General features: G+C 35.1%; 1 protein-coding gene across 3 annotated transcripts in view; it reads left to right on the forward strand.

Moving 5' to 3' along the window:
• sbno2b (strawberry notch homolog 2b) overlaps positions 1-25,183 on the forward strand; it is a 189,102-nt gene that overhangs the window by 17,926 nt on the left and 145,993 nt on the right. For 2 of the 3 annotated variants that reach the window (XM_069928191.1, XM_069928193.1), the window contains exon 2: positions 9,273-9,498. In XM_069928191.1, the coding sequence (XP_069784292.1) occupies positions 9,382-9,498 (117 nt within the window). In that variant the 5' untranslated portion in view covers positions 9,273-9,381. Of the gene's footprint in view, positions 1-7,451; positions 7,547-9,272; positions 9,499-25,183 lie in introns of all 3 variants that reach the window. The other variant, XM_069928192.1, reaches the window with a different exon arrangement.

Here is a 25,183-nt window from a genome sequence, read left to right on the forward strand (position 1 = left end):
AATTGGAGCACAAGAAATTAGAGAGATTGGGTAGGACACGTAACATCAGTGTCGTATAATTCAAAAGAAAGAGGAGTAGCTATATTAATTAGTAAAAATGTGCCAATTAAAATAGAAGAGGAAATAATAGATCCAGCAGGGAGATATGTAATGATAAAATGTCAGATATATTCGGAGTTTTGGAATCTACTCAATATATATTCACCTAACGAAGAAGATCAAAAGTTTATGCAAGATATTTTTTTGAAGATAGCAGATACGGAAGGGAACATATTAATAGGAGGGGATTTCAACCTGAATTTAGATTCAAATATGGACAAAACTGGGAAAAAAATTAACAGAAAGAACAAAGTAACCAAATTTATAATTAAATCGATGGAAGAAATGCAACTTTTGGATATATGGAGGAAGCAACACCCAAATGAAAAGGAATATTCATATTACTCGGGTAGACATAAAACAAACTCAAGAATAGACCTAATTTTGTTATCCGCTCGTATGCAAGATAGAGTAAGAAAAACAGAATATAAAGCTAGAATATTATCGGACCATTCACCCTTGATATTGACAATAGAGTTAGAGGACATCCCTCCAAGAATGTATAGATGGAGATTAAACTCCATGCTACTTAAAAGGCAGGATTTTAGAGAATTCATTGAAAGACAAATTAAAATGTACTTTGAAATAAATACGGAATCAGTGAAAGATAAGTTCATACTATGGTATGCAATGAAAGCGTTCATTAGAGGGCAAATAATAAGTTATGTAACCAAGATGAAAAAGGACTATAATCAGGAAACAGAGCAGTTGGAAAGGGAAATAGTAAATATAGATAAAGAATTAGCAATGAAGGAAGATACAACTAAAAGAAGAGAATTGGCAGATAAAATTAAAATATGAAACATTACAAACTTATAAGGTGGAGAAGAACATGAAGACAAAACAAATATTATGAATTAGGGGAAAAAACGCACAAAATTCTAGCATGGCAGCTTAAGACAACAAGCTAAGAAAGTGGTATTGGGATCAAGGAAAAAAGACAAACAAATCACATATAATCCAACAGAGATCAAGGAAAACTTTAGAGAATTCTATGAACAATTATACCAAACTGAAAACGAAGGGAAAGAAGGGAAAATAGATGAATTTTTAACCAAAATTGAACTACCAAAATTACCAATAGAGGAACAAAATAAATTAACAGAACCATTTGAAATAGTAGAAATACAAGAGATAATAAAAAAATTACCAAATAATAAAACACCAGGAGGGGATGGATTCCCAATAGAATTCTACAAAACATTTAAAGACTTATTAATTCCGCCCCTCCTGGATGTAATCAACCAGATTGATGAAACACAAAGCTTACCAGATTCATGTAAAACAGCAATAATTACAGTAATACTAAAGTAAGGGAAAGATCCACTCGCACCAGCGTCATATAGACCAATATCATTACTTAACATAGATTATAAGATAATAGCTAAACTATTAGCAAACAGATTAGCAGAGTATGTACCTAAAATGGTAAATCTAGACCAAACTGGATTTATTAAAAAAAGACGCACAACAGACAATATTTGTAAATTTATTAACTTAATTCATGCAGTAGAAGGGAGTAAAGCGCCAACAGTAGCAGTTGCTTTAGACGCAGAGAAGGCCTTTGACAGAGTAGAATGGAATTATTTATTCAAAGTATTGCAAAAATTCAGTTTACCAGAGAAGTATATTAATTGGATTAAAGCATTATATAAGGGGCCATTGGCGAAAGTGTCAGTAAATGGATATATATCAAAGCAATTTAACTTAAGCAGGTCAACACGGCAGGGATGCCCACTATCACCCTTATTGTTCGCATTAGCTATAGAACCACTAGCAGAATTGATAAGAACAGAAAATAATATAAAAGGGATAAAAATAAAAGACAAGGAATATAAAATCAGTTTATTTGCGCATGATGTTATAGTATACTTAACAGAACCAGAACTATCAATAAAAGAATTATATAAGAAATTGAAGGAATATGGAGAAGTGTCGGGTTACAAGATTAACGTAAGTAAAAGTGAAGCAATGCCAATGAATAATGCGGATTTCTCAAAATTTAAGAAGGAATCACCATTCAGATGGCAAATGCAAGCAATAAGATACCTAGGTATACAAATAAATAAAAATCTCGGCCATCTATATAAACTCAATTATTATCCACTAATGAAAAAATTACAGGACGATTTAGAGCATTGGAAAGATTTACCATTAACACTAATAGGAAGGATAAACTGTATTAAAATGAACATTTTCCCAAGGATATTATACCTATTTCAGGCATTGCCAATACACTTGACAGAGAAATTCTTCAAGGAGTTAAAGAAAATAATAAGGAAATTTTTATGGAAAGGGGGGAAACCGAGGGTAGCACTAGATAAATTAACAGAATGGTATAAACAAGGAGGCTTATAACTGCCAAACTTTAAAAATTATTATAGAGCCGCACAATTAAGATACCCATCAGATTTTTTCAAACAAGGGAAAAGCCAGATTGGACTAGATTAGAAGTAGATAAAATAGGGGAAAAGATACCTGAACACATATTATAAATGGGATGAAAAATTGGTACAACGTAGGAGTTCTCCAGTATTACATCAGCTACTCAATATTTGGAAAAAGATTCATGTAGAAAGGAATAAAACAAATTACCAATTACCAAAGCTAATATTGATGCAAAATAAGTTACTCCCTTTCCTTTAGAGAATGGGAGAAAAAAGGGATCAAAAGAATAGAAAATTGTTTTTCAGGAAATAGATTATTATCCTTTGAATAAATGAAAGATAAATACAATATAACTCAAGATACAGTGCTGGCATATTACCAATTGAGATCCTACTTGAAGGACAAATTAGGAAGCAGTCTGAGTTTACCAGAGGGAAGTAACTTTGAATATGCGATTACAGATACAATGATAATCAAAAGATTTATAACAAATATGTATATTAAACTGCAAGAAAAGGAGAATGAGGAAACAAATGGTAAAACTAAACAAAAATGGGAACAAGATTTAAATATAAAGATAAAAAAGGAAACATGGGAGAAATTATGTTCTGGAACGATGAGAAATGCAATAAATACGAGGTTACGTATGATACAATATAACTGGATACACAGGCTATACATTACACCTCAAAAGTTAAATAAATGGGACCCAACAGTATCTGATAGATGTTTTCGATGTAAAAAAGAAATGGGAACAACAATTCATGCAATCTGGACATGTGAGAAAGTAGAAACATTTTGGGAAGATCTAAACCAAATGTTAAATAAAATTACAGAAAACAATATACCAAAAAATCCAGAGATCTTCCTCCTAAGTAACATAAAAAACAAAGAGGTATAATATCCTTGGGAATTGATTTGGATGGTGCACAAAAAAGATTTGTTAAGATAGCTCTAGCCATAGCAAAAAAATGTATTATGTTAACCTGGAAGTTGGAAGATAATTTGAAAATACAACAATGGTATGTAGAAATGAATAAATATATTCCATTAGAAAAAATAACATATAGTTTAAGAAATAATATTGAAATATTTGAACAAATATGGGAGCCTTACATGAAACACAATAGAGAAAACCTACTGGGGACATTCACTACCTAAATTAACGAAAGGAGAAGGAAATGAAAAGAATTGACTCAGTGGAATTTCTTGTTTATTTTTATTGAATGACCACATTATTTGACTGGTTTAATGTATCTTAGATTTTGTACTTTAAATGGATGGGGGGGGAGGTAGGGAGGGTGGGATGGGAGGAAGGGGGGGGGGAGAAAATGACACTGTATATATTTGAAAAGGAAAATGTATGTATCATGGTCAATGTGGTTTATGGTGTGAAAAATAAAAAATAAAAATAAAAAATCCTGACAGGAACATGCAAACTCTGCACTCTCAAAATTTTGCCTTTGAAGGCCTTCCACTTACTGAAAACATCCTTGCCAGAAAACAACTTCTCCCAATCCACTCTTCCTAGATTCTTTCTCATTTCCACAAAATTAGCCTTTCTCCAATTTAGAATCTCAACTCCAGGATTAGTCCTATCCTTATCCATAATTAACATAATTAATGACTTTATGCCCACTGGAACCAAAATGTTCACCTACACATACTTCTGTCACCTGTCTTGTCTGGTTCCCTAATAGGAGATCAATATTGCATCCTCTCTCATTGGTACCTCTATGTATTGATTTAGAAAATTTGCCTGAACTCATTTGATAAACTTCCAGCCATCCAGTCCTTTTACGGTATGGGGGTCCCAGTCAATATGTGTAAAGTTAAAATCTCCTACTGTCGCAACTTTCTGTTCCTTACATCGTTCTGCTATCTCTCTACAGATTTGCTCCTCCAATTCTCTCTGACAAGTGGGTGGTCTATAATACAACCCTATCAGTGTGGTCACCCCTTTCCCATTCCTCAACTCCATTCATATGGCCTCTGTAAGTGAGACCCCTGGGCTGTCCTGTCTAAGCACAGCTGTGATATTTTTCCTGACCAGCAATGCCACTCCTCTCCCTTTCATCCTTCACCCTCAATCACAACTGAAACGATGGAACCCCAGAACATTGAGCTGGTAGTGCTGCCCCTCCTGCAACCAAGTCTCACTAATAGCAATAATGTCATAATCCCACGTGCCAATCCATGCCCTAAGATTGTCATCTTTTCTAACAATACTCCTTGCATTAAAATAAATACACCTGAGAATGTTTCTATCACATGCAAACTTTTTGATTTCTGTCCATACATCCAGTCATTGCATGATCTTTATCCTTCTCCACCTCGCTATGTGCTCTAACACTCTGTTTCCCCTCTCCCCCTGTAAATCTAATTTAAACCCACCGGACAGCTAGCAAACCTGCCGGCAAAGATGTCTGTCCCTCTCCAATTCAGATGCAAACTGTCTTGTCAGAACAGGTCACATCTTCCTTGAAAGAGAGCAAAATGATCTAGAAACTTGAAGCTCTCCCTCCTATACCATGTCTTCAGCCATGTGTTAAGCTGAATTATCCTCTTATTTCTAACCTCACCAGTACAGATAGCAATCCTGAGATCACTACCCTGGAAGTCCTTTCCTTCAACCTAGTGCACAGCTCCCTGAACTTTCCTTGCAGGACATCCTCACGCTTCCTACCATATCATTGGTCCCTTCATCTGGATGCTCACCCTCCCTCCTGAGAATGCCATGTACTTGATATGAGATATCTCGAATCCTGGCACCAGGGAGGCAACATACCAACCCGGATACTCTATCTCCTTCACGTAACCTCTTATCTGTCCCCCTAACTGTGGAATCCCCTATCACTACAGCTCACCTCTTCTTCCTTCCCTTCTTAGCCACAGGACCAGATTCTGTGGCAGAGATCTGATTGCTGTGGCTTGTGGGAAATTTACTCCTTAATGATAATCAAAACAGAGCTCCAGGAGGTCACTGAACTCTGTGATATGTTGCCAGCAATGCAAATTCTAATTGCTAAAAAAATCAAAAATTTTATTTCCTTTTGCTGCCACTTCCTGCTGGGCCTGTTCGGGTTGGGCTTCCCTCTGGGTCAGGCTTCTCACCACTCCCACCACCCCCCTGGGTTGGGCTTCCCGCCGCCACTCCTGCCGGTCTTCACCGTGTCACGCTATAAAGGTATAGCATCCAACCTGTGGTAGAATGTTCAGAAGCTAGTGTGTTATTTCCTACCAGCTTTCACTGAATGGCTTTAAATTTATATCATGCCTTTGATATACAAAGACTTGGTAGAATTCATGATATTATTATGCCAGTTTTATTCTGGATGGTAAAATGTTTACTCAGAGCAGCAGCCCTAGTGCTGCTTGACTGTGGCGGTCATTTTATCAGGATAATTGTTTCCTTATCCATTAACCAGTTTTGATATATTTGTGGCTAAATATTTACTATGTTGTGCAAGGTAATTGCTGTTGTATATCACTTTAACCAAAAAAGTAAATGAAGGAGATGGAGTTTACATTTTATATTGTAAACATCGAGCAGTAAGTTGAAAACTTCATGTTTAAAATCTGTTGTGCAGTAACAAACTTTTGTAGTTAAAATAGATGACTGAAATGCTAAAACTATGCATATTCTAACAACAATATTTTTGGTGTATTTAATTATGATTGACATTAAAAGGCTAAACAATGATAACCTGGATACTTCTGTGTAGAGAACAAATGGTGCTGTTGAATGAATTAAATCTCAGCATTGTGAAATTTGGTGCCAAAAAACTGAGTAGTAATAAAGACTACTTCCCGAAAGGTATTTGCTGTGAAATAGAGAAGCCCTCATCGTGTTGGTAAATTTGGTGTCTATCATTGTTGCCCATTCAGGAACATTACATGACAATGGTGATTGTATAATAAGATACCTTCTCCAGGAAACACAATCTTTCCATATTTTAATAAATATGGACTATTTGCCGTACTGTGGCGGTACACCATTAGGCAGGCGAACCGGCCCTGCTTATCACGCCAAAATGGCGCCGTTGGGGTTTCCTCCCGACCTCTGCGCTGGGCTCAGAAGCCTGCACTTGGGGACCCACGTGACGTCCCAGTGATATCAGGGCCCCCCAGCGCGGTTCTCAGCCAGATCCGGGCTGGGAGTAGAAGACCAGCCAGGCAGCCTGCAATAAATCCGTTTTTGTTCACTGAACTCAACCCGTCTGGTTGTGCGATCCTTCAGTTAGCAGTGTAGCCACCGCGACAGTACCTTGATTTTTCTCAGCAGTACCTTGTATACAGGAGACTCTTCCTTGTGCAAAAATTGCTTAAACGATGCACTATAGAAACTTGAATGCACCAGGCAAAGTTATTGCATTTTACTTTTGGCCATTTAGAGTAGCAGATTCTTCAGCCCAGTATGTTCCTGTCAGGCCTGCATGAATTCCACCTTTCCACATTTTGCATGATTTAAGTTTAACTGAACTGTATAAGATTATATTCTTTATCTAGGATCCCTTTCAAATTTTTGTTTTTGGTATTTATTCAGAATTTGGGTTATAAACTTAATGTTTGAATAATTTAAGAAAATGCATTGTGCAGTTTCAAAGTGCTATAATTTACCTTGCACAGGGGCATAGCTGTTTGTTTCTTCAAGCTTTCCTTCTTTGACCCTATTTTCTCCAACTAAACTGTGAAAATTGTTAGATGTTTTTGGCAAAATGAAAGCAAAGATGCAACAATAAGTGAAGATGTCACCAAATTAAAAGCTTGCTATTTGTTATGTAATGTAAGACATTCATCAAGTCTTGTCAATTTTCAAGATGGCAGCAACTATACCCGAAATCAACCATTCTCAATGGGGGCCGAACGGCTCTTTTGGAGACGACAGAACATCTAAGTTGGGTGGAGGAGGGTGCAGCATGGACTGAAATCATCAAATATATTCTGATTTTTGTTTTTATTAGGCAACAAGTACAGATGAAACCAAAACTTGATTGCATCACAGGGAAGGGACCAACAAACTTTGAACAGTCTTAAGGAGGCCATAACAAAACAAAAGGTTGAGAATGGCTGCCCTAAAATAAGTATATTGTCATTTATAGGACTATGAAGTGAAAAACCATGTATGGGTGTTTTTCATTTTATGAATTACCGCCATTAAATTTTTGGAGTCCATGTCTTCATTCTGCAAAACTTTTATTATAATGAATGGTGTGCCAATTTTTTATTATAGAAGTGTTTGTATAATTTTTTTCTATTTCATACTACCTTTTCAACTTGGAACATTTTGCTTTGAAATCATTTCTAAGAATGCATCCTTTTGATAAATCAAGGAACAAAAGCTGTCCGGATTAAGAGTTCAGACCCAAAATGTTGACTGACCATTTCTACCCATGGATGCTGTCTGACCTGCTGAGTTCCTCCAGCAATTCTTTGTCTAATCAAGATTCCAGCATCAGTAACTTTGCAGCTTTTGTTTGAAAAGGTGTGGCTTTATGGAGATCTTCTCCAAGATATCAGAAGGAATCCGGGCTTGTTGTTTTCTGGATGAATTCTGTCCACCATGTGGGGAAAATTTGCAAATTATGCTGTTGAGATAAAATGAAGAAACGAGAGAATGTTGGAGTAATCTGGAGCAAAAAACAAACTGCTTGATGAGCTTGGTTCTTCCAGCAATATCTTTTGAGGCATAGGGATGAGTCATTGTTTTGGGTAAAGAATATTAAAAATAAGATGTTGAAGACATTCATTTAGGTCTTCACACTAGGATTTAGAATGTGCTCCAATCTGCTCTTCCCATTTAACCATGCAATTTTTTTGTTCACTGGCTCATTCCTTTATGGTCAAAGTAGTCTTTTTGAGCACTTGAGATAGCCACTTTAATTGAAAACAAGGATGTGTTTGTTTGTGAGTTATTTCCTTTTATTTCTAACCATTTTGAGAATTAAAAATTTCAGTTGATGACCAAAGATTGATTAAGCACTTTGATTCAGTTGATTTCTCAGAATTAATATTGCATTCTGAGAATCAAATGGCAGGTATTTCAATCTTGATTTGGATGAAAGTAAATAGAAAAATCTGTCGCAGAAAGAAACCTTCTGGAATGACAATCTGAGCCAGTTTTGCTGATGAGTTGTGTGAACACAGTCCAAGGAGGTTTTCAAACTTTTGAAAGAAGAACTTTACAAACAGAAACTAAATAGTGTAACCAAAAATTAAGTTTGGTAGCAGCCTCCACCATGACCTGTGGGTGGGGGTGGGGGGGGCGGTGGGGGGGTGTGATTCTGATAAATCAAAGTGCTTAATCAATCTTTGGTCATCAACTGAAATTTTTAATTTTCAAAATGGTTAGAAATAATTCACAAACAAACACATCCATTGGTTTGTTTTCAATTAAAGTGGTTAAATCTCCCCTAAACTTCCCTCACCTTGCACAGGGGTTTGCTACTGTTGCCCTGGAAAAAAGGTGCTGGCTGTTCACTGACTCTTAAAATCTTGTGGACCTCTATTCTCACCTCTCATCCTTCATTGCTCCAAAGAGAAAAGCCCTAGCTCTGTTAACTTTGCCTCATAAGATACCTTCCAATCCAGGCATCATCTTCTTTCACCCTCTATAGCTTTCACATCAACCAGTTTTATGAAGCTGCAATATCACTTGTATTTGATCCTCTGAATAATTAAGCCTTTTTAGCAATCTTGAATGGTTTTGGACCCAAACTGTTGTTCCACACTGTTGAGAATCCTGCCATTAACCTTTTGTCTTTTTTTTTCTCCTTTTGTTCTAGGACATGGTGTGCCAAGACTCTTACAGATAAGATCTGTTTGGCCTTCATTCTTTTCCTCTGGCACTGCACGCAACTTGAACTTGTACAAAATGCAGCTGGACTGTGCCTAATGCTTAAAGTGCATTGTGTCATGGATGGGCAGAATTACCAGCAGAACCATCAAACTGACACTGCAATGTACGGTCTGCCAAATGTCCAAGCCCAGTTCTGCCCTTGTGGGACAGGGGTAAGTGTTGCTTCATAAACACTTATTTTGGGGAGATGTAAAACATGAAGTGTATAGATACCATGGCTGAAGTAAAAACATTGGTTTTACTTTGGGGAGATGTTGGAGGTAGACAACATTCAGTTGTGTTTTTTTTTTAAAAATACTATCCAGAAAATACAAAACAAAATGTGAATTTTTAAGGTACAGTAAAACTTCTAAACTCTGGACTGGTCGGGAATTGGATTAGTCTGAATTTTATGGATTCCCAGGCAGTACTTTTAAAATTCAAATAGAATGAGAATAAATGGGAGAATAACAAAAAACAATTATTACATTTCCACAACTTCCACGGGCGTCACTTGTTGCCGCTGCGCATCTGCAGCACCCATGCACACAAAAGCCAAGAGTTTTTGAGGTCCAGATTCTCAGATGGTCCAGATTTCTGGTATTTGGATTTTTGGACTTTTACTGTAATAGAGATAATTTGTAAAGGCCAGATCGAAATGTGGAGAGTTAATCTTGAACAGGATGCTCCATTGTCTCAAAATCCAGAACCCATCTTTTGTGATCTCAGTCTTTTCCAGTGTTTTATGCTGCTTTCTGCTGAGTTATTTGTAACAGATGTGTTAATCTTTAAAGTTAAAACCTTTTATATTGTGTATATATTCTTAGTAAGTTAGTTTGTAGGCTGGATACAGGGACACACACAGATCACATCACATGTATAATACACTAAGACGTGAGGTCATTTTCAAAGTCAATGTGTCTTAGAAAGGCAGAGCTAATGGAACTGAAGTGGGTTTTAATTGATTCAAGAACAATGGAGTGTTCCTCATCATAGATTTACAACACAAATGGCTTTTAAGTAAGACCATTTCTGATGGCTCTTTTAAGAAAAGATGGTCACTCCTGTTTGAAAAAGAAATCATCAGGAAAATCACAATTCCACAACCCTAACAACATGGGCGGAAACATGAAAAAACTCGTAAGAAGAAATCTCTCTCTGAACAACAACTCATCAAAAGTCAAGCAAGTTTAAAGAGATCGGAAGATATAATGTTTAAAAGTGCTTCATAATTATTTCTGAACTGCAATTTCAAAAGATTTTCAAGTTCAACTAGATGTTTGAAATTGGACTTTAAAATGAACTTGTTCAGAATCAAGCTTTAATTGTGATAGTTTAGAATTTAATCTTTTTTCACACACATGCAAAAGCAGGGATTTAAAATAGTTATGTAAGAAATGATATGTTATTAATGGTATAATAAAAATTATTTGGAATTTTCCATTGCCTTTTTCTTAGTACTAATAAGGTATGTTAGTTCGTAACATTGTACAGTGAACATGGCATGCCCACTGTCCCTTGATGGGTGAAATTCACCCTGCAATTTGGGCTACAATGCTTTATCTTGTTGGAAGGAGCCAGTTGTGATGAAACTGATGACGGCATTCAAAAGTGAGCCATGCCTCTGCCTGCAATTCCTTGCTCTTGTTGGTGCTATGAGATTTGACTTTTTTTTTATCTTGAAAACCGTTATGATTACAGCATTTTTTTTCAGTTCACTTCAAGTTTATTGTCACATAATGCTGTGATTGTTCTGCAAGCAATCCAGTTTAACTTCTATTTTTTTTTAAATTAAAAAAAATTTTCACACTATGAACCATATCAATCAAAATGCACAAAAACATTTCCCTCTTAAATATACACAGTAGCATTTTCTCCCCTTCCCCCCCCGCACCTTTCCTCCCCCCTTCCCACCCCCTCCAAACCCATTAAACGTTCAACATATACAATACAATAAATCCATTAAACAATGTCATCACACAATGAAAATAAACAGGAAAATTGCGTCATCTACTTTTACACATGGATCAGTTCATTTTGTCGTCTTATCATTTTAGGGGGTGGAGGTCCGAGGCAAGCCCTCTCTGTTATGTTCCATGTTCGTTTCACAAATTTGTTCAAATACTGTGACTTTATTTTTTAAATTGTTAATTTTTCCAATGGAATACATTTATTCATTTTCATTGCTGTACTCTCAGGCTATCTTCTGATTTTCAAGTTGACATTATACATTTTTTTTGCTACTGCTAAGGCTATCATAATAAATCTTTTTTGTGTTTCATCCAATTTAAGGCCTAATGCTTTACTTATATTACTTAGAAGAAAGATCTCTGGATTTTTTGGTATGTTGCTTTTTGTGATTTTATTTAATACCTGATTTAGATCTTCCCAAAACTTTTTCACTTTCTCACATGCCCAAATTGCATGTACTGTTGTTCCCGTTTCCTTCTTACAGCAAAAACGTCTATCTGATACTGTTGGATCCCATTTATTTAACTTTTGGGGCGTGATATATAGCCTGTGTAACCAATTATATTGTATCATGCATAACCTCGTATTTATTATGTTCTTCATAGTTCCAGAGCATAACTTTTCCCATATTTCATTTTTTATCTTTGTTTAAATCTTTTTCTCACTTTTATTTGGGTTTATAGCTTATTTCATCATTTTCCTTCTCTTGCAGCTTGATGTTAACGTTCGTTATAAATCTTTATTATCATTGTTTCTGTAATCACATATTCATAGCTACTTCCTTCTGGTAATCTCAGTCTGTTTCCCAGTTTATCCTTTAAGTAGCTTTTAGTTGATGGTATCCAAACATTGTACTGTGAGTTATTCCATATTTGTACTTCAAATGTTAATAAATTATTTCCCAAAAAACAATTTTCTATTCTTTTAATTCCTTTTCTCTCCCATTCTCTATATTGTAAAAGGGATTAGCTGATTTTTGCGTCAATAATAATTTTGGTATTGGTAATTTGTTTTTTTCCTTTCTAAGTGAATCTTCTTCCATATATTGAATAAATGATGCAGTACTGGTGAGCTTTTATATAGCACCAGCTTTTCATCCCACTTGTAAAGTATATGTTCTGGTACCCTCTCCCCTATTTTATCTAGCTCTATCTTAGTCCAATCTGGTTTTTCCCTTGTCTGATAAAAGATCTGATAAATACCTTAATTGTGCTGCTCTAGAATAATTTTTAAAGTTTGATAACTGCAAACCATCTTGGTTGTACCTCTCTGTTAATTTATCTAACGCTATCCTCAGTTTCCCCCCTTTCCATAAAAATTTCCTTATTATTTTCTAGTTCATTAAAGAATTTCTCTGTTAAGGGAATTGGTAACGATTTAAATAAGTATTGTTTCCTTGGGAAGGCATTCATTTTAATGCAATTTACCCTCCCTATCAACATTAGTGGTAATTCTTTCCAATGTTCTAAGTCTTCCTGCAATTTCTTTATTAATGGTTGATAATTTAATTTGTACAGGTGGCTTAAATTATTATCCAATACCTAGGTATTGGATTGCTTGAGTTTGCCATTTAAATGGTGATTCTTTTTTAAATTCTGTATAATCCGCATTACTCATTGTCATCGCTTCACTTTCATTTGCGTTGATCTTGTACCTCGATATTTCTCCATATTCCATCAATTTCATATGTAGTTCTTTTATTGATATTTCTGTTTCTGTTAAGTATACTATGATGTCATCTGCAAATAAACTGATTTTATACTCCTTTATTTTTATCCCTTTTTTATTTACTGTTCTTATCAGTTCTGCCAAAGGTTCTATTGCTAAAGCGAACAGTGAGGGAGATGGTGGACATCCCTGCCTAGTTGACCTACTTAATTTAAATTGGTTCGATACATATCCATTTACTGTCACCTTCGCCAATGGTCCATTTTATAATGCTTTAATCCAATTAATGTATTTTTCTGGTAAATTGAACCTCTGTCATACTTTGAATAAATAATTCCATTCTACCCTGTCAAAGGCTTTTAGTGCGTCTAAAGCAACAGCCACTGTTGGCATCTTATTTCCTTGAACTGCATGAATTAAATTAATAAATTTACAGACTTTATCTGCTGTTCGTCTTTTCTAAATAAATCCAATTTGATCTTGTTTTACTATTTTGGTACACAGTCGGCCAATCTGTTTGCTAATAATTTTGGTATTATCTTATAATCTGAATTAAGTAGAGATATTGGTCTAAATGATGCTGGTGTGAGTGGATCCTTCACCATTTTTGGTATTACTGTAATTATTGCTGTCTTACATGAATCTGGCAAGTTTTGTGTTTCATCTGTCTGGTTCATTACTTCCAGGAGAGGAGGAATTAATAACTCTTTAAATGTTTTATAGAATTCTACTGGGAATCCATCCTCTCCAGGCATTTTATTGTTCGGCAGATTTTTTAATATATCCTGTACTTGCTCTATTTCAAATGGTTTTATCAGCTTGTTTTGCTCCTCTTCTTGCAATTTCGGCAGTTCAATTTTAGCTAAAAACTCTTCTATTTTTATCATCTTTCCCCTCGTTCTCAGTTTGGTATAATTGTTCATAAAATTCCTTAAAGTTCTCACTAATCTCCATTGGATTTTTTGTAATTTGTTTATCTCCATTGGATTTTTTGTAATTTGTTTATCTCCATTGGATTTTTTGTAATTTGTTTATCTCCATTGGATTTTTTGTAATTTGTTTGTCCTATTTTCTTGATGCCAATACAGTTCTTTTGGCTTGTTCTGTTTTAAGTTGCCAGGCTAATATTTTGTGTGTTTTTTTTCCTAGCTCATAATACTTATGCTTTATTTTCATTATGTTCTTCTCCACCTTAAACGTTTGTAATGTTTCGTATTTTATTCTTTTGTCCGTCAATTCTCTTCTTTTTGTTATATCGTCCCTTGTTACTAGTTCTTTTTCTGTACTTACTATCTCCCTTTCCAACTGTTCTATTTCCCAATTGTAGTCCTTTTTCATCTTAGTTTCATAACTTATTATCTTTCATTGCATCCCATAATATAAATTTGTCTTTCACTGATTCCATATTTATTTCAAAGTACATTTTAATTTAGCGTTCAATAAATTCTCTAAATTCCTGTCTTTTAAGTAGCATGGAGTTTAATCTCCATGTATATGTTCTTGGTGGGATGTCCTCCAGTTCTATTGGTAATAACAGGGATGAGTGATCAGATAGCAGTTGAGCTTTATATTCAGTTTTCCTAACTCTCTTGAATATGGGCTGACAACAAAAACATATCAACATACCTTGTGTATGTTTTATGCCTACTCAAATAATGAGTATTCCTTCTCCCTTGGGTTCTGCCTCTTCCATATATCCAAATGTTTCATTTCCTGCATTGATTTAACCATAAATCTGGCCACTTTATTCTTTTTGCTCGTCTTTTGTCCAGTTTTATCCAACATTGGATGCAAATTAAGGTTAAAATCCCATCCTATCAATATATTCCCCTGCGTATCTACAACCTTCAAAAAAATATCTTGCATAAACTTTTGATCCTCTTCATTAGGTGCATATATATTGCTCAAATTCCAGAATTCTGAATATATCTGACCCTTCATCATTACTTATTTCTCTGCCGGATCTATTAATTCCTCCTCTATTTTGATTGGTATATTGTTATTAATTAATATAGCTACACCTCTAGCTTTTGAATTATATGATGCTGCTGCTATGTGCCCTACCCAGTCTCTCCTTAATTTATTATGTTCCACTTCAGTTAGATGCGTTTCCTGCACAACATAGAAACATAGAAGATAGGAGCAGGAGTAGGTCATTCGGACCTTTGACCCTACTCAACCATTCAATGAGATCATGGCTGATCTTAAAGTTCAGCACCCCGTCTCCGCCTTCTCTCCGTAACCCCTAATTCCCTTATACTGAAGAAATATATCTAATTCCCTCTTAAATATATTCAATGAACCTGCCTCTACTGCTCTCTGTGGCAGTGAATTCCACAGATTCACCACCCTCTGGGTAAAGAAATTCCTCCTCATCTCGGTCCTAAATGGTTTGCCTATTATCCTCAAACCATGGCCCCGGGTTCTGGATTTTCCCATCATTGGAAACATCCCATCTGCATCCATTCTGTCCAGTCCTGCCAGAATTTTATATGTCTCTATGAGATCCCCTCTCAATCTTCTAAACTCCAGCATACAATCCCAAATTGCGCAATCTTTCCTCATAAGTTATTCCTGCCATTCCAGGGATCAGCCTGGTGAATCGCCTTTGCACTCCCTCCATTGCAAGAACATCCTTCCTCAGATAAGGCGACCAAAACTGCACACAATACTCAAGGTGTTGTCTCACCAAGGCTCTGTGCAGCTGCAGTAAGGTATCCTTATTCCTATACTCAAATGCTCTTGATATGAAGGCCAACATACCATTTGCCATTTTAATCGCCTGCTGTACCTGCATACTCGCCTTCAGTGACTGGTGCACAAGAACCCTTAGGTCTCTCTGCACTTCCCCATCTCCCAATCTATTGCCATTCAAATAGTAGTCTGCCCTCCGGTTTGTATTACCAAAGTGGATAACCTCACATTTATCCACATTGTAGTGCATTTGCCATGTATCTGCCCAGTCCCCCAATTTATCCAAATCACACTGGAGCTTCCTGACCCCCTCTTCAGTGCACACAACCCCTCCTAGCTTAGTGTCGTCTGCAAATTTGGAGATATTACATCCAATCCCCTCATCTTGATCATTAATGTAAATTGTGAACAGCTGGGGTCCCAGTACAGATCCCTGTGGCACCCCACTGGTCACCGCCTGCCACTCAGAAAATGAGCCGTTTATCCCAACTCTCTGTCTTCGATCTGCCAGCCAGTTCTCAATCCACATCAATACCTTGCCCCCAATCCCATGAGCCTTGACTTTGCATGCCAGTCGTTTATGTGGAACCTTATCGAAGGCCTTTTGGAAATCCAGGTACACCACATCCACTGGCTCTCCCCCATCTATTTTACCTGTCACCATCTCAAAGAATTCCAATAGATTTGTCAAGCATGATTTACCTTTTGTAAATCCATGTTGACTCTCTGTCCGATCCCTTCTCTGCTAGTCGTATGCTCCGCTATTACATCCTTAATAATGGATTCCATAATTTTGCCCACTACTGATGTAAGGCTCATCGGCCTAAAATTCCCTGCTTTTTCTCTACCCCCCTTTTTAAATAGTGGGGTAACATTAGCTACCCTCCAATCCATGGGTACTGATCCTGAGTATATCGAGTTCTGGAAAATAATTTTTAAAGCATCTGCTATCTAAATGTCCACTTCAAGTACCCTAGGATGTAGATTATCAGGCCCTTGGGATTTATCGGGCTTCAATCCCTTCAATTTCCCCAAGACCATGTCCTTAGAGATGCTGATTTCTCTCAGCTCCTCCCTTGCATTAGTCTCTATGTTTCTCAACATCCTTGGGAGGTTATTTGTATCCTCTCTTGTGAAAACAGAACTAAAGTAAGAATTTAATTGGTCTGCCATTTCCTTATTCCCCATTATATATTCCCCTGATTCCAACTGCAAGGGACCTACTCTGGATTTCACCAATCTTTTCCTCTTGACTTATCTATAAAAGCTTTTGCAGTTGGTTTTTATATTTGCCGCAAGCTTACTATCATAATTTATTTTTGCCCTCTTGATTAATCCCTTTGTCCTCCTTTGCTGCATCTTGAACTGTTCCCAGTCTTTGGATTTGGTACTTTTTTTGGCCAATTGATATGCTCTCCCTTTGGACCTAATGCTGTCTCTAATTTCCTTTGTTATCCACGGTTGAGTCACCTTTGGTTTATTTTTATGCCAAACCGGTATAAACGATTTCTGCAATTCTTCCATTAGATCTTTGAATGCTTTCCATTGTCTATCCACCATCAACTCCCCCATAAACACCACCCAATCAATCTTACTCAATTCCCGTCTCATACCATCTCATACAAATGCTATGTCTATTTTTAATTTTTTCAGGAAATTTAATAGCCTTTTTTGTTTGGTTATGTATTCCATTAATATTTATAGTCATACATGGCCCAACCACAACTCCCCTCTGCATTTGGATTGCGAACCCGCTCGCAAGCGTCAACTCATTTCGCAATGACGGTTATTCTCTCCCACCCTACCCCCTCCAGAAAAGACTTTTATCTTCACATATAACAAAGCTCATCCTCTTTTTTTTCCCCCCTTACTTCCTTTCTTCCCTTTTTATTCCCTTCTTTAGTTCTTACTGAAGCATTATTTTTACATCTTTGTATGTATTTTGTCATCTTTCTTTGTTCTTGTTACATCTCTCCTTCTGTCCTGCAGGCGTTCTGCAAATTCTCGTGCTACCTCCAGATCTGAGAACAGTCTGTTTTGCTCCCCCGGGATAAATATTTTAAGCACTGCTGGATATCTTAACATAAGTTTATAACCTTTTTTTTTCCATAGGATCGATTTTGCTGTATTAAACTTCTTCCTCTTCTTTAAGAGTTCAAAACTTATGTCTGGGTAAAAAAATATTTTTTGACCCTTGTATTTCAATAGTTTTTTTGTTTTCTCTAATTTTATTCCTTGCCCTCTCCAGTATATTTTCTCTTGTCGTGTATCTCAGAAATTTTACTAAAACGGATCTTGGTTTTTGCTGTGTCAGTGGTTTCAGAGCTAGTGTTCTGTGTGCCTTTTCTATTTACATTCCTTCCTTTATTTATGAAATTCACAGGACCTTTGTGATCCATTCTTTTATAAATTCTTTCATATTTGTGCCGCCTTCATCTTCCTTTAGTCCCACTATCTTTGTTGTTTTGCCTACTATAGTTTTCCATTATATCCATCTTCTGAGCTAACAACTCTTGTGACTCTTTAACTTTTTTGTCATTTTCTTCCAATTTTCTTATCATTCACTTCCATTTCTTCAGCCTTTTCTTGTGCTTCCACATTTTCTAATCTTTTCCCTATTTCTGTCATGACCAGCTCTATTTTTCTCACTTTTTCTTCTGTACTTTTCATTTCACTAAATTCTAATGCCAACCATTCTTTTAATGCTCTCATTTGTTCTTGAAATTTTTTATCTATATTCTGTTCATCTAATTTACCTTCTGTTTCTCTGTGCAGACCTTGGTCGTCGTCTTCCTCTCCTTCTGTGTCTGCACCTGTGTTTGTCTTCTTCTCTTCCTTGTATATGTGTCTCTTCTGCCTTTCTTGTTCAGTTGCTTGCCTCACTTTACTGGGCTGCTTCTTGCTTGATTTCTTGCTGTTGGTCCTCTTCTTCTGGGCTAGTCATTAGTTGGGCCTCCTGTTGCTGTTCTTCTTTCCTATCACTCCCTTTCCTGTTGCTTTCCTCTCCTTCCAGCTGAGAGCCCTGGTGTCTGGCATCCCTCAGCTGGTCATGCTGTGTTTGCTCACTCCTCAGCTGGGCCCCCCTCCCGTCGGTTTTCTCTTTTTCCTTTGAGTGCACTGCGCATTTTTGTTTGGCTCAGAGAGCCACTTTTGCAGTCCAGCGGTTGGGAGGTTGTGACTCTGTGGGGTCGTCAACAACCTTGGGGAATGGGCTCTCTTCTCCACGATGGCTCCCTGTTTCTTCATGCAGGTAAGGCCTTCTCCTTTCTCTTCCGGCGTCTTTTTTTTAATGAAATAAGGAAAAGAATATTATGTTATGAAAAAGATGAAGGTTGATATTACATTTTTAAAAGAAACAAATTTGACAGAAAAAGAACATTCTAAATTAAAAAAGGGATTGGGTGGTCCAAGTTATCACTTTATCTTTTAATTCCATTGCAAGAGGAGTAGCAATATTAATTAAAAAAACATTGCCAGTAAACATTTTAGATACTATAATTAATCCTGTGGGGAGTTGTTTTGATTAATTGCCAGATTTATTATACACCAAATGTAGATGATGAAGATTTAATAAATAAAACTTTTTTTTAATTCTTGGTAGAAGTGCAGGAAAAGGTTTTAATATGTGATTTCAATTGTTATTTTGATCCATTATTGGATAAATCAACTAAAACAGTAATAAGAGTTAAGAGGTGAAGGCTATATTAAATTTTATGAAGCAATTAAATTGAGTTGATATTTAGAGAAAGTTGAATCCTAGAGAAAGAGATTCTTTTTATTCTCATCGACATGACTTATTCGAATAGATTTTTTAAATTATGGGCACAGTTACAAGGAAGGATTAGTAAAGTTGAGTATAAAGCAAGAGTACTTTCTGATAATTCACCACTTTTATTGATATGTTCAACTTTAGAGGAAGAAAATACATTATAGATGGTTTAAAAGAGTAGATTTTTGATTTTATAAGAAAGAAAATTCAATTATTTTTACGTCAATTTTAAGTCAATAGATTATAAATTATATTTGGGATGCGTTAAAAGCATATATGTCAAATAAATTACTTGCCTAAAATTTTTTAAAAAGTATATAAAAGGGACAAATCAATTAGAACAGGTTATAGGTAAATTAGAAAAAAGATTTACAAAATAATTCTTCTGAAGAAAAGAAAAAACAATTAATTAACAAAAAATCTTCAATATAACACTATTCAGACATATAGAACAGAAAAGTTAATCCAAAGAACTAAACAGATATTATGAATTAGAAGAAAGCTCTTAAAGTTTTAGCATGGCAACTGAAAGCAGAACAGACATCTAGAGTCATTAATGCAGTTAAAAAAAATCTTCAGTGACTTTTACATATAAACCACTAGAAATAAATGATGTATTGGCGAATTTTATTCTGAATTCTATCTTTTGGAATCAGTACATGATCAAAATAAGTGACAAGTTTTTAAAATCTCAAATTACTTTACTAGCCTGAATAATGGGGAGCAGAAATATTTAAATGTAGTATTTACGGCAAGGGAAATTAGTAAGGTAATGAGTTCAATGCAAAATAACAAATCACCAGGAGATGGATTTCCTGTAGAATTTTTAAATAAATTTAAAGATCTTTTAATACCTCATTTATGGAGCTGTTAAATTATGCAATGAAGGAAAAATTCTCTGCTGGAATCCTTTTTAATTGCGATTTTACAGTAATTCTGAAAAAGTGATCCAATGAAACCAGCATTTTATAGACCAATTTCATAATTAAATGTTGATTTATAAAATATTAGCAAAATATTTACAAAAATCAATACATATGAATCAAACTGGATTTCTTAAGGGTCGTAAATCTGCAGATAATGTAGCAAAGATTCTTAGTTTGATATATTTGGTTCAAAAAAAAGGAGACCTGAGTGTGGTAGTGACTTTGGATGCTGAAAAGGCATTTGATAGATTAGAATGGTATTTACACTTTAAATCTTGGAGAAATGTAAATTGGGTTCAATGTTTATAGATTGGGTTAAAATACTGCATATAAAAAAAATTGCAAAAGTAGGGACAAATAGAGAGATTTTATCATCTTTTGAATGAATGACGTCAAGTAGACAAAGTTGCCCATTGTCACCAGCTTTATTTGTTTTAGCAATAGAGCCTTTAGCTGAATTAATGACAAGATAGATTGTGGGTATTCAGGTGAAGCACAAAAAATATAAATAAATTTATTTGCAGATGATGTTTTGATTTAGTTAACAGACCTTTTAAATTCTTTGCAACAACTTAAAAATAATATAGACATATTAGACTATAAAATTAATTGGGAGAAAAATGAAATTCTTTCATTAATGGAAATGATCAGAAATGTAAGGAAGTAATTGAATTTAGATGCCAGATCTTGGAATGAAGTATTTAGGAATTCATGTGCAATTAGATTTGACAAAATTATTTAATTTAAACTATTTCTCTTTATTAAAGAAAATTAGAGGATTTGGGAAAAATGGAATATGTTACCTATTACTTTGATGGGTAGAGTAATTTTTGTTAAGATTCATGTTTTTCCGTCAAATACAATATTTATTTCAATTGATTCCAATCTAAATTCCTCAAAAAGTTTTTAAGGAATTAAATGTTTGTTTTAAATGGAAAGGAAAAATGGCATGGTTTCTTTGGAGAAACTGATGTGGAAATATGCTCTACAATTTTATTAATTATGATAAAATTAATATTTTATTATAAAGCAGCACAGTTGAGATTTATTAATGTAATGTATGTTGAGTAATATTCCAGCATGGGTAAATATAGAACTTGATTAAACAGTAGAAACAGATCCACAACATTTTTATATATAAATGGAATGCAAGATTGTTAATAGCAAATAGAGAAACACCCACGCGGAAACAATTAATTGAACTTTGGAATAAAATTGATAGAGATTGGAGAAAGAGGTTTAATGTCTGGAAGAAAACCTTTAATTCAAAATACACTTGTTCCATTTTCTATGGAAAATAAATTATTAAACATTCAGAAAAATTGTGGTATTAAGAAAATTAAAGATTGTTTTGAAGCTGGGAAAATTATTTTTGGTAATATGAAGAAAAAGTTGAAGATATTGAAAAATACAAAATGTTATCAATTTAAGACATTTTTTGTGAAATGTTTAGTATTTAGTATTACCAGCAGAGATGGAAGTAGAACTATTAAGTACTAGAGATGTAAAGAAATTTATTTCAGAGATGCATAAATTATTACAAAAGAAAGCTCAAAGGAAGTTCATAAATCAAGGTATAAATGGGAGGTAGATTTAAATAAGCAAATAGATGAACATAAGTGGATTCAGATGTGTAAGAGTATGAAAAGTGCAATAAATCTAAGATATCGGTTAGTTCAATATAATTTTATTTATCATTTATATTTAACACCACAAAAGTTACATATTATGAATTATATTTATTTTGGATGTGAACAAGAAGTTGGTACTTTATTGTATTTAACTTGGCAGTGTTTCAAATTAAACCTTTTTTGGCTTGATTTGGGTAATTTATTAGAATGAATAACTGGACTATGATTCCCACAGGATCCAATGTTATTTTTACTGGGGGATGTTAGAGGGATTAAACCTAAACTAAAACTGTTCATCAAGTAAAATATGTTCAAATTTCCTTGGCAATAGCCAGAAAATGTATTGCTATAACTTGGAAGTCAGATACTGATCTGGGAATGGATAGATGGCATGCAGAGGTTTGGAGTTGTATTCCACTTGAGAAACTTGCTTATAATTTAAGAGATAAATATCATACATTTTGAGAAATGTGGAGTCCATACTTACAAACTGTTGGTATTAACATTTAAATGAATCTCAAACATACCCTTTCTCTTATAGGTCTCTATGAATATTTATATGTTTAAAAGTATCTGAAAGTGAAGTACACCTGTTGTGGTTTTCTTGTCCCTCTTTTTCTTTTTTAGTTTTTAGGGGGTGGAGGGGATTTATAGGTTTTTCTTTTATAGCCACCACCTGTAGCACTGAAAATGCAGTGGTAGCTGATGAACGTTAAATACCAACACGTAGTTACAGATAAATCAGAACTCATTTACTCGAGTCACTCTCATTCTTTTAAAACACTGAACCCACGTATGCCATGTCATGGCATCCCATGCCAGTTCACTAGACTTCTGGGAGTTGTAATTTATCTATAGCGCTGCTACACTTGTTTATTTTAAACTTTTTCTTTTTTATAAAATACCACATGAACACTAAGTTTGAAATATTGTGATATGTTTGCTCGTGGTTTTATATTAAATAAAATGTTAAAAACAGAAAAGTTCCTGAACATTTATCTGACAGATCAGAAACACCAGGCTGAGGAACAGCTTCTTCCCACAGACAGTGAGAATACCGAACGACCAAAGGAACAGCTCACACTAACCATCTGAGACTATCATATTCACAAAACTATTTATTTGTATACATGAATGCTTGTCCTGCATGTGTATTATTTGTCTGTATGTGTATTATGTTTAGTGTGTCTGCGAGTTTTCCACCGAGGACCGGAGAACGTTGTTTCTTCAGGTTGTAGTTGTACAGTCAGATGGTAATAAACTTGACTTGAGGAAGGTGGGGCTATGTCAATGACTAATATCTGCAGAAGATTTCATGAAAAGAAATACAGAGGCTGCACTAGTGAGCCACAGAAAAGAGAGCCAGATTACAGTTTCCCAAGTATTTAAAAGAGCTGGCAGAATTCTAGAAGAAGAGACCAAGATTAACCAGTATCATAGTGATGGTAAGAGCAAAGCGTGGAGGCGTGAAGGAACTACCCAAGATCCAAAGCATACTACCTTTTCCATGGTTCACATCTTGCAGTGTAGCATTTGTATTTCTGTTGGTCTTCTGTGGATGGTAGTCAATCACATATCCGCACCTGCCTCCTGAAGGGTGTTTCTGATTTGTTGAATAAATATTTGGGGACTTTTCTTCATTATGATGAGAATTCTGTTATCAGAATTCCCTTTGCGAATCCTTTATAAATCTTTATAAAGGATTGTGGGGAAAATGCTTGCAATAAATACCAATAGCAGACAATTTTTAAACAGCTTTTGGTACCACTATCACGCCCAATTTATAAAGACCGAGGGACAAAGCGATGGCAGACCTGCCCTCCCAGAATTCCGTGTGGCAGAGAAAGGGCTGTATGCAAGGCTGCATGCACGGAACACGCATGGAGGGGTTTCACTGTTGCACGGAATTCTGGGAGCGCAGGTCCGCTATCGCTTTTCCCCCCACGGACTTTATAATAAATTGTGCACGATAGAACTACCTACTTTCCAATGCTGTTTATAAATTGTCCACTATTGCTAGCACTTTGCTCTTTCTCCTGCTGCGACTTTCCCACAGCAATTTTATACCTTCATTTTAATCTTTTCCTTCCTTCATGTTCCTGCACTCACGCAAAAACTTGTCATTTCTGTCCTAGAATGCAATTCTCAGTTTCACACTTTGGCTAATTCGAACACCAGCATCTGCAGATGCCCAGAATTGCAGTAGGGGTCAAGGCAGTCTATCCCCAGTGTGAAATGGCATCATTTTATGTTGGTGATCAGACTAATTTAATTTCATGCTCGACCCTTATCCTGTCAATTGGCTGTTAATTCCTTGGAAAGATGCAAGTGTATAAGGGGCTTTTGATTCCACAACCCCTTTTTTGAGTATTTAATTTAATCTATAATATATATATAAGATCATAATAAACAATAATAAGTCACCATAATACATTTAACAAATATATGCTGAAAATATATATTAAAAAAACAAAAACTAAAATACAAAAAAAAACCTCCCTTCTTTCCCCCCCCCCCCCACCAAAACCTAATCTAATCCCATAACTAAAATGCATAAGATCATTACTGCATAATAATTAATTTGGATTGCATCAGATGAAACTCAAGCATCTCAGAAATATCATAAAGTTGTTATTCTTTCAGAGAAAACTTCACTGATCAGGAGAATTAAAAAAAATTTTTTTAGCCTCATCCTAGTATGTGGGCTCCATATTTGTAGAAATAACGAATATTTAGCCCTCAAATTATGTAATTTTGCTAAAGAAATACAAATTTCAATCTCAACATGCCATCTGTCTAATGTTAATGAAACATCAAATTTCCATGTTACAGCAATACATTTATTTGCTATTATTAAAGCTAATATAACAAATTTTAATTGAGAATCTGACAATAGTAATTTAGGAGTAACTCTTTCAAAATTTCTTCACAAGAATAATTCAGGGTTTAACGGAAAAATCACTCCAGTTATTCTTTGCAAAAAATTTACTGATAGAAACAAAAAAATCCTTCAGCAGGACTATGAGGAATGAAAAAAAAGTTCTGATTTCTTTTCCACATCTAAAACATTGATCCGATAAGTTTGATTTCCATCTATTCAGTTTATAAGGTGTGATATACAATTGGCATTAAAAAAAATTATAATGGAATAATTTAAGTCTTGCATTGATAGTATTAGACATAACTTTACATAAATTTT

This window comes from Narcine bancroftii, chromosome 3 (genome assembly GCF_036971445.1).
Source record: "Narcine bancroftii isolate sNarBan1 chromosome 3, sNarBan1.hap1, whole genome shotgun sequence".
Classification (NCBI taxonomy): Eukaryota; Metazoa; Chordata; class Chondrichthyes; order Torpediniformes; family Narcinidae; genus Narcine; species Narcine bancroftii.